This window comes from Octopus bimaculoides, chromosome 4 (assembly GCF_001194135.2).
Source record: "Octopus bimaculoides isolate UCB-OBI-ISO-001 chromosome 4, ASM119413v2, whole genome shotgun sequence".
Taxonomy (NCBI): Eukaryota; Metazoa; Mollusca; class Cephalopoda; order Octopoda; family Octopodidae; genus Octopus; species Octopus bimaculoides.
Genome location: NC_068984.1, coordinates 51,673,706 through 51,684,027, shown reverse-complemented (window position 1 = coordinate 51,684,027; position 10,322 = coordinate 51,673,706). Strand labels below are relative to the sequence as shown.

The 10,322-nt window shown below is 34.8% G+C and overlaps 1 protein-coding gene across 3 annotated transcripts; it reads left to right on the top strand.

The window, feature by feature from the left end:
• Window positions 1–613: 613 nt before the first annotated feature.
• LOC106872155 (ATPase inhibitor mai-2, mitochondrial) lies at window positions 614–10,294 on the top strand. 3 transcript variants are annotated; one of them, XM_014919037.2, is made up of 6 exons: window positions 614–724; window positions 4,312–4,351; window positions 5,711–5,736; window positions 6,753–6,816; window positions 8,209–8,289; window positions 10,130–10,294. In XM_014919037.2, the coding sequence occupies exons 1-6, from the start codon at window positions 684–686 to the stop codon at window positions 10,184–10,186; spliced, it is 309 nt and encodes a 102-aa protein (XP_014774523.1). In that variant the 5' UTR covers window positions 614–683; the 3' UTR covers window positions 10,187–10,294. The 3 variants fall into 3 exon arrangements, with proteins under 3 accessions (XP_014774523.1, XP_052823011.1, XP_014774521.1); XM_052967051.1 differs by lacking the exon at window positions 614–724 and adding an exon at window positions 1,294–1,370; XM_014919035.2 differs by lacking the exon at window positions 614–724 and adding an exon at window positions 1,921–2,297.
• The last annotated feature ends 28 nt before the right edge of the window (window positions 10,295–10,322 follow it).

The window sequence follows — 10,322 nt, the reverse complement described above, 5'->3', positions numbered from 1 at the left end:
CCCCCCCCCCTCGGAGGTGTTAGGGGAGGGGGGGTTCAAAAAATTCTTTAGGGGGAATCGCATGACCGGGATATGTAGAACACATTATCGAAAGCGAAAATCGCCAAAATAAAAAAGTTACAGCCATTCTCCCTCAGTGTCTAATCCCAATGTGCACCAAAGTGTTTTCTCCACTGATGTTTCATGACGAATATGTTGTGGTTGAGGGTCTTTTGGAATTAAGAGAGGTATGTAAAAATTAAAATGACACATTCTACCAGCCTGCTCGTGAAATTAACGTGCAAGTGGCTGAGCACTCCACAGACACGTGTACACTTAACGTAGTTCAGCGTAACACAGTGTGACAAGGCTGACCCTTTGAATTACAGGCACAACAGAAACAGGAAGTAAGAGAAAGTTGTGGTGAAAGAGTACAGCAGGGTTCACTACCATCCCCTGTCGGAGCCGCGTGGAACTTTAGGTGTTTTCGCTCAATAAACACTCACAACGCCCGGTCTGGGAATCGAAACCGCGATCCTATGACCGCGAGTCCGCTGCCCTAACCACTGGGCCATTGCGCCTCCACACGTTGAAGTCATATACGTGCCTAATCTGCTGCCCCGCCCCCCATCAACCAAAAGATGAATAAATAAATAAAAGATTTATTTCTATTTGGAGTTATATCCCTTGATAACATATCCACCATGGCTTCTAGGAGACTGTGCAATGTCATTCGCCTCGCCGGGTAAGTTGATAATCCTAAATATATATATATGAAAGTTTGTATTTTTATATTTAAAAAAAAATTCAGTCCTTTCTATCATGTAGTATATGGGGGTCATGTAATATAACAGTTCTTCGTATTATTTGTAATATATATAAATACATATATATATATATTGAGATTTTATAAAATATATATTATTAACCTTCGATCCTAAGTTTACTTCATCGAAGCTGTCTGGGTCTAAACATTTTGGAATTACAAAGTTATTTATTGCAATAAATTTGAAATAAGATGAGAGTGGAGTCAATATACTTTATTTTATTCGCTTGATTTGAAGGACTTCGGCTGACAAGGTCAAACAATACCCCAAAACCTACAAATATATTCGTTATGTATCAGTCAGAAATCCAGTTTTTACTTAATTTTAAGAAATATCATTGTATTTTCCCTTAAAGTTTAGTTGGTAGAGATGGACTATATGTAATCTGACCCTTTCCTCCCCTTATTTATTAATTTTTTTTTTACGGAATCCCACGTTTTAGGCTATGGAGATTCCGATTCTGATCTTGCTTTGGTGTAAAGAATTTCAGATATCGACTCATGAAAATGGTTAAATGAATAAAAGGTTAACGATAATTGTTCAGAATCCCCACCTTAATTTTGGGTAGGTAACATTTAGTATTTAATGAAAGTCAAGCGTACCATGCCATTTATAATAACACTTTTATATCGATTCCTCGTTGCATTTAATGCGTTGAAAAGTGAGGCTTTAAATAATAATAAATCATCATAAATATATTCCAAACATTGTATTTCTTTCGGGAAGTCACATGCGGCCTTTACACATCTTCGTTACGCTATCGATATTTTTTAAGTAATTGGATGCATTTTTTCGTATTTAACCAGTGAGAAATAACTGTTTCCGATATCTCTATGTATTTTTATAAATTTCAATAATTATCACTATTGTGAAATACGTTGCAGTTTATTTTATTTCATTTAAATTTATTTCCGAATTTTTCGTTTATCATATTTCTCGAATGAAAAGTCCTACCCAAAACATTAGTTGTTGCACCTTTATTTTTTGTCGCAGCTCAGTGCACGCTTCATTGTAGTTTTTGTTCTATTTATCTATATGTATTTTGTTAATTTTTTTTTGTACGAAGACACCGGCACCACTAGGTTGCTTGAATCCATTAGGTTGCTCTATCGCGATTATTTCGAGGTCAAATTACTACGTTTCCGCTATAATTCTTTTTTCACCTCAGTTTATGCGTCATATTGTGCAGACGAAGTAACTTCGCATAACTTCTTGACCTTGCTCGAATACAGCATTCTTATGCATTTCTTAAGTGTGAATCCAGGTTATCTTTGGTCGTAATTCGGAAGATAAGACCTACAGTTTTAGGTAGCAATGTACACTGCCACTAACGTAACAGAATGATGTGCAAACCGAATGCACCTGTTTAAATACTCTGCTATTGGGCTTCAGTTGTATGTTTTGGATCGTTTCGAGTTCAGGTTCTCGAATTTATTTGGAACATCTAAACTGCGTAATGGATGAAAGAGGAATCAATGGTCTGTCAGAATGGTTTGTTCCCCCCCCCCATTATATTGATTGACGAAGCAGTTCTCTCTTTTAATTTTGTAATTCATTGAACAAACTTCATTATTTGTTTCCAGAAGTTCAAACTGTTGAAATTAATCCATCGCCTGCCATGAACCCCATTTGGAGATCTGCTAAAAACAGTTGTATTTAAAGTGAATTACTTATGTACATTGCATTTGCAGTGGTGTGCTTTACTATATTTAATAGTTAAAGTTTGCCATTATTAACTCTGGCTAATTCTAGAGGTCATTTTGTCATAAATCTCAATTTTTGAGCTACAAAAATATTGACTTCTGAAAACTTTTTTTTTTTTTTGCATTTCCCATCTATTATCATTCATTAATATTTCATATACATTCTCATTTGGTACTATAGTTTCAAAAAAACTAAAATGTTTATTATTGCAATTGAATAGAAAAGGATAAATATGCATTTTTTTTCAGCTATCTCTATTCGGGACTTTTCGAAAAATTTATCATAATTTCCAAAATAATTCACATATGAAGAAAATTTAGATACTATATATTAACTCCTAAGACATTCAACAAAGCCAAAAACTATGAATAAAAAAATTTGGCTGTTAATGGGTTAATAGAATTATCTCAAACGACAATGACTTAATAGTTACTAAGTTAACTTTCTGAATATCATCGATTAATGACTACTTATAAATTTAAAATAAGCTTTATCCCATTTTTTTAAAACGGCAATAACTATATTATATCTGTCAGTCTATGTCTATTTGCTTGTCTATATCTATCTGTCCGTCTATGATGATGATAATAATAATGGTGGTTTTGAATAGACACAAAACATAACTTTTTTTTTTATAGCACTATCTCAATCTGATTTTGTAGCAATATGCATTACAGCAGGCATGTCTAACTCTTGCAAATATGAGAAAATTGATGTTAAAAGAAAAAGGTCATCTGTGAAGAAGTGGAGTCCATGAGCCTAGCAGGCTCTCTCGGACTGTTATCAGCGTTTTAGTTTTATTAGTTTGGTCTGGAGTGGTGGTGTGAGGGACTATGTTCATAACCTTTGCAGACCTTCCAAGACCTATGAGATTGATGCTGTTGATGTTCCACTTAAACTGATATATATCAGTGACTGCAGAAGGGTGGAGAAGTGCAGTGAAGTTAATGTTGGGCATAGTTGTGAATGTGGAGCCTGGGATAATGTTGGTGGATGTAAGTGGAGGTGGCACAAAATCAACCAGCTCCAAGGAGCAGAGGTGTCAGTAGTTGTAGAAATTATTAAAGCAGCATAGAGCAGGCTGCATTGTGTTTGTGAGCAACTTATTGCCAGTCAAAGTAGCCTTGTAGTCTAGGATATATTAGAGTATGTAGTAACAGTCCCTTTACAAATGTGGGAGTATTTGTAGAGGATTAGTAGCTGTTAGGGATGGAGTATTTTCTGGCGTTCAAGGGAAAAGCTAATCTTTGGTGTGCAGTCTTTGCTTTGTTTTGGTTGTGCATTTGCCAGAGCAGATCCTCGGTGATAACGAAACCTTACATTTGAAACAATCGAGTTTCAGTTGCGTTTTGTTCTTTTTTTTTTAAAGTAGGGTGAGATGTAATAATGCTTTATTGATATGTGAAGTGATTGATGCCTTGAGAAAATGTAAGTGGGGAGGGAATTTCAGCAGAGTGCTGTTTTGGATGGGAAAAATTGGACAAAATCATTTAACCTTTCCTTGTCAGAAATGCTTCCTCTATAAATCATTGACATTAAACTTGAGTAAAGGCTAACTGATTTTGTAAAATGGGCATAGCTTTTGCAGAGCAGTCCTGTTGTTCTGACTTTGAGCAAATATACAAATCTTGCTGCAGTCATCTTTATGTCTCATCTTATTGGAGGGCAATAAGAATAGAAAGTAGTAATATACTAAAGATTAATTCAATCAGCTTGTCCATACTGTTCAAAAATTTGTTCTTTAACAATTTGAAAACAAATAACAAATTTTTACTCTGATCTTTTTTTTTCTTCATTTCAGTGTGCGTTACTCATCTGAACTTGGATCAGGTTCAGGGAAGGTAATTTTAATATTTAAAGTTCTTTTTTCCCCCACAATGTTTTACAGTCTTTTTTCTGTTCTTTTTGCACAATTTGAATGTAATTTGGAAAAGTGCACGCGTGTGTGTGTGTGTCAGTGCAGGTGTCGTTCTGTGTTAAGCTTTCTTTTTGGTTTTGGTTTCAGTCCCACTGCATGGCACCCTGGGCTAGTGTCTTCTATAGCCTCCTGTTGTCCAAAGCCTTGTGAATAGATTTGGTAGACGGAAATTAAAAACCCATTTTGTATGTCTCCTCACCAACTGCTTGGCAACTGTTGTTGATGTGTTTATATCCCAGTAAAAGATATCAATAGAAAAAAAGTACTGGTGTAGATTCATTTGACTAAAAGATTCTTCAAAGCAGTGCTGCAACATAGCCACAATCTTATGACTATAACAAGTAAAAGATAAAAGATGCATGTGTGTGAGTGAATCTTGGTTCCAACATCTCTAATGTGGAGTTGGTCATTAAGAATACGACCACACTCTCCAACACGTTCACCGTCCTTCTTAATGACCAATGGTACGAGATCTGTAAAGTCAGATCTGCTGGAAACCATTTCTCCTATTTCACTCACCAGTAAGTCATCACTCTTGAGAAATTTGGTGAAAACAATGTTACACTTGACACCAGCAGGGCCTGTCTCTCATATATGACTCTCCTAGGAAAATTGCTTGCTTATGGGCTCTGTCCATATCTTCCCTTTTGGATTAAAAGTTTCCGATTAGATTGCATCACTGTGGCATGTATTGTTGGGTTTCTCTCTCTCCATTGTTCTTATTCAACCATAGTGATAGATGGTTCTGTCTTTCTATCAGTTCTGGTTGTGGCTGATGTCTTTCTTTCAACTCTTGTGTGTCAATGTCTCTCTCTCTCTCTCTCTGTCAGTTCTGGTGTCCCAAACTTTTGGGATTGTCCCCAGTACTGTTTCTCTTTTACATTAACGAGTTACATGTAACCATCTCTGGTAATGCTAACATCGCATCATCCTGAAGAAAAAGGACCAGATCAAGGCCATTACAACAGCCAAAGGTTGTCTCTAAGCAACACACATCTCAGCGGCAGCTGAGGATTTTGTGTGTAAATTCCGTCAGCTCATTGCAGCCGAGGGGTACATTGCACAACAGGTATTCAGCTGTGATGAAACTGGCCTTGACATTACTCTGGTGCATTTTTGTAACATTTTGAAAGTCTGGGAAAAGCAGTTCAATAAAAAGTACTTGTAATGTACTACATTTATTTCACCTCTAATCTCCTTTTCTACAAATCTTGGCCTAGTGTTTAGTCATTTTAAGTCAATACTTACTGTATATTGAATACATAATTTTTTTTTGTTACAGGGTGGTGGTTCTGGAGGCTCCATAAGGTGAGTGTTCTTTTATTTGCATATTTTCTTCACTGTATTATTGTAAATTTTAAATATTTGATTTTTTTTTTTCTTTTAATATATTTATTTTTCATTATCTAATTTATGTGAAATTATTTTGATTAGATTTGCATTTTGTAAGTTAAAAATTTACTATATGGATTTTTATGTATCTTATAATTAGCTGAAGAATTTAATTACATACATTCATATTGGAATATAAAGTTTGAGTTTTCTGGTATTCTTGGATAGTTGTCATTGCATATTTAGGTATTAGTGTTCACAAAGTTTGGTGTTTGTAGATAGAAAGAGTAACATTAAATGTGATTACTGATCAATAAAACCTGGCCTACAGAAGATAGTATTGAGCCTGGAAAGAAAACCTTTAATACTGATAATTAGTTTTGTTGTTAACTACATTGAGGTTATAGGAAGGGCCATTCCCACTTTATTAAACCATAAAAAATAGAGACTCCAGGGCATTATAACATCAGTAAGCTATATGTAATTAATCTTGCTGTGAAAATTAGGCCCATGCGAGACTTGTTAAAATATTGTTGAATGTTATGAAATAAATTTTTTTAAAATTTTTTTTATCAAATGATAAAATGGGATTGATAGAAATGGTAAAGTAAAATTTAGTTACTTCAATTCATAATGGATTTGTATCTTTCCAAGGCTAACTTTGCCTTTAATTCCTATAGGCTAGATAAAATAAATACCAATAAAGTACAAAAGTATTAAAACAAATAGCACCCTCTTCCAAACTTTGTGGCTTTGTGCCGAAAGTAGAATAATTAAAAAAAAAAAATTTGTAGTGAACGTTGCTGGAATAGTAGATATAGAACACCAGTCTGTTTTATAGTTGGACTTTTGACCCTCCACAATCCTCTGTGAAACAAGAAACAATTTTGCATTTGAATATACTCGAACTAATAACTTTTCCATTTTGTTTTGAGGAAGGTCATTCTTATCTATTTTTCATCTTTCTTTCAACCATTTGTTTTGCATTGCAGAGAGGCCGGAGGTGCTTTCGGTAAAATGGAAGCTGCTCGAGAAGAAGAATTTTTTAAACGATTGGTAAGTTTGAAAGATTTTAATGTGTGTGTAATTTTGTTTCTTTCACATTCTTTATCTACCGGAGTACTGTCAATTCGGGTAGCTGGTCCCTCAATTGTGTCAACCTTTGACAAACTCTTCTCCTCCCATTCATTCTCCACATTCAGCAGTCTTTTATAATGGCATCTCCAAGCCTCTTTCTTGGCAGAATCATTAAATGCAAGTGCACCATCATCCATGCGGACACATTTCTCTCCTATGACATCATGGTTTTCTCTCACACACTATCTTGCAATCTGAAATGCTTCAGTTCTTTGGTCCTCACATTGCTGAACATTGGCAAACTTCTTTTCTGCTACTCTCTTGGCTATATATACCTAGCTTCCCTTTTGGCCACCTGGTACATTCTGCTGCTACCCCCACTCTTCCAGGCCTTTCAAGCCTTCCAAGCCTGATATTTTGTTCTAATGGCCCTGTCTACAGTATTGTTCCTCCACAATGTTACCCTAGGTCTAGAAGGGACTTAGCACCAGCCACAGATTTGATCTGTGGCACTCAGCAAGCTGCCTTAGAGGAATTTCCAGCTGCCTTCTATGTAGCTCCTCCTCCCTATCATCAAATTTTTTGGTAAGGATATCCCTAAATCTCTGACCATGTGAAGAGTTCTTAAGCTTCCAAGTCCTTCCTTTCCAGATTGGTCTGCATTTTGACATCCTTCTGGCTTCAAGTCTAATGTCACTAATGACTAGTCTAGGCTGGGGTGTACCTTCTTTGTATTTAAGAGCAACCATGCATCCCGCAGTCTGGTAAGAATAAATCAATCTGGTTAGCAGAGTTACCTGATAGATAGGTTATCAGGTGGCTAGTTGGCTTCCTGAAGTTGGTGTAGCAGATCAATAGGTTATTTGCAATGCAGAACGCCAGGAGCCTAGTTTCCTCTTCATTTCTGGTACCAACTCCATGTACACCATGGAAGATACCAGGTTGCTGTTTGACATGCCCATTAAAATCTCCATCCACAAAGATGAGATCATTGTCACTTGTCTTTGAGTTAGCCTGCAGAAGAATATCATAAAAGTGATCTCTCTGTTCATTTGGTAGGCTTGCTTGTGGGGTGTAGGCAGAGATAATTGTAGCTATACCATTCTGCAAGACTAGCCTGAATTTAAGTACTCTATCACACACACTCACTACCTCTATGACCTTATCCACCCATTTCTCTGCAAGAAGTATGCCCACACCCCCTATTCCATCACTATTACTTTCCCAGAAGAGTTTATACCCATGTGCTTTGCCTGTGAGAACTCTGGTTGAACCTCCTCTCCATCTTACTTCTTGTATGCAACATACATCAACATGTCACCGTTTAAGCATCTCTTTCTGTTTAAAAAAAAAAATCTTTGTATTTGACAGGAAAAACAGCAGCTTGCTATGCTGAAGAAACAAATACATGAAGACATTGACTTTCATGAGAGCCAAATTAAGATACATGAGGTAAACAAAATCTTTCTGATAATAATATACTTTTTCATTTATCAAATAAAGTTAAAACTTTTTTCTATTATTATTTTGTTATTAATATCATTTCTATTTAATTCCCCTTTTTAAAATGATTGCATTAAAATATCTTTGCATAATGGATGTCAAACTCTGCGTAGTGATGAGAGCCTATCTTCATATTTTGGTTTCTCTACATATGCAGTTATACCATGCATTATGGAAACCTTGAGTTCCTTACAGTCTTGCCATATTATGAAATTATATAATTTGAAATGCATTTCTCATTGTCATCCATGTTACATGGAAGTCAATGTTAAATGTGTTTTCATTATAGAATTCCACATTATGGTAATATTTTCAGGAGTACAATTCTACCAAATAGTTATGTTTTGTTTTCTGTATATAACTATATATGACACTATAGAATAGATGTCAAATCATAAGTGTTGAGGTAATATTTTTTTTTTTTTTGCAAAATGCACTTTCAAAGATACTGCTACTGTTGCAAAACGTATGTTTTAATGACCAAATGAAGGAATACATACATGTTTGTAAAAATGTACCACCATATCTGCTTCTCTCACTTGCATTCTCTTTGCTGTTTTGTTTCTGAGGCGAAAGAGTTACAAGTGATATTTATCTTAAGAGTATTTGGCATAACACAAAAGAATAACTATGACCAAGAATTTAAATTGGTTCATGGACAGAACTTGCTAGATGGTTACTTCAGGAAATATATCTTATTACAGTCGGATTAGGATGGTAGTCACATGATAATGGAGCTCTAGTAATAGATGTTGTAGGAACATTATGCAACACTATAGAGTATATAAATTAATTAGCTCAATATAATAATTTAACCTTGCTCTAAAATATTTTGGAGGAAGATAACATACAGGTTTAACAACAAACAATTGTAATATCTATCTAGTTGTGTCTCAGTTAATTGTAATGTAGTCAGAACAATGCACAGTGTTAAGCCAGCCTGCGTATATATTAGTTTCATTCCCTAAATATACACGTAAAAAAAGAGTTGATTCAGATACTATATTCCTGTTTGTACAGTTCTTACTAAAGTAACTTAATTTATTTAGGAATTGAACTGTTTATATTACTACACTGAAACTGGACAAGACTTAGTTTGAAATGATAGTTTTAGTTGTTGGTCTTGCATATTCTCTCTTGGTTATTACTTCTTAATTTAGGTTAAGTATACACTCTCATGTAGTATTAAAATTAATGTTAAGGCATGATCAGAAGAGCATGCTTTCTTAATCACTGAATTGAAACAAAAACATAGATTTTGTTTTTGTTTTGCATGATTTGATTTCTTACTATAGGTGTTAAAATAAAACATAGTGTGCATCACCCAACTCCAGTTTCAGATGATTCAGAAAATGAGTTGCAAATTGTCCTTTGACTAGGCTTTCAGAACCAGTAATAACCCAGCTATTTTTCTCAAAACAATTTTGAGGTGTCTAAAAATGCAAAATTGATCTGTACATATGGCCATGTACTTGCACAATTCACTGGGCTGCTGACATCTTATATGAATGCCAGACCAATCTTCTCTAAATATGATGCTAATCCTTTGCTGATAAGAAATCACTTGTGAATTTTACAGCGCAGTAAACTATACCATCCTTTGGTACTGTATTTGCTTACAACTACTTGCTGGACATTACTTTTGAGTGCTAATTGAGTTGGATAAGAATGTAAAAGGAAAAGGGGAAACAAAAAAATAGTTTTAGAGTAATGGTTACAGAGGAAAGAAAAGATGCAAAACAATTCTCTTTAAATTTTCTAATTCATTTTTTTGTGTATTTTATTGCAGGAAGCAATTAAACGGCATAAGAAGAAAATCAAAGGCATGAAATCTGATTCTGACTAAAGAGACGTTTGTTATAAAATTAGCAGATATGAATATTTAGTGATAGGTATGTTTTGCCAAGTTTGCCTCTGTTGCCTGGTTCAATTAAATATCTACTGAATAACAAAATATCTTTGTTTTTTTTTTTTTTTTTTTT

What these genes read in the sequence shown, in the direction of transcription:
- LOC106872155 (XM_014919035.2), top strand. Translation starts at nt 2,203, where the DNA reads ATGTTTTGGATCGTTTCGAGTTCAGGTTCTCGAATTTATTTGGAACAT. An exon ending in TTGGATCAGGTTCAGGGAAG is followed by an intron (nt 4,352 to 5,710) that starts GTAATTTTAATA and finishes TTTTTGTTACAG; the next exon opens with GGTGGTGGTTCTGGAGGCTC. An exon ending in AAGAATTTTTTAAACGATTG is followed by an intron (nt 6,817 to 8,208) that starts GTAAGTTTGAAA and finishes TGTATTTGACAG; the next exon opens with GAAAAACAGCAGCTTGCTAT.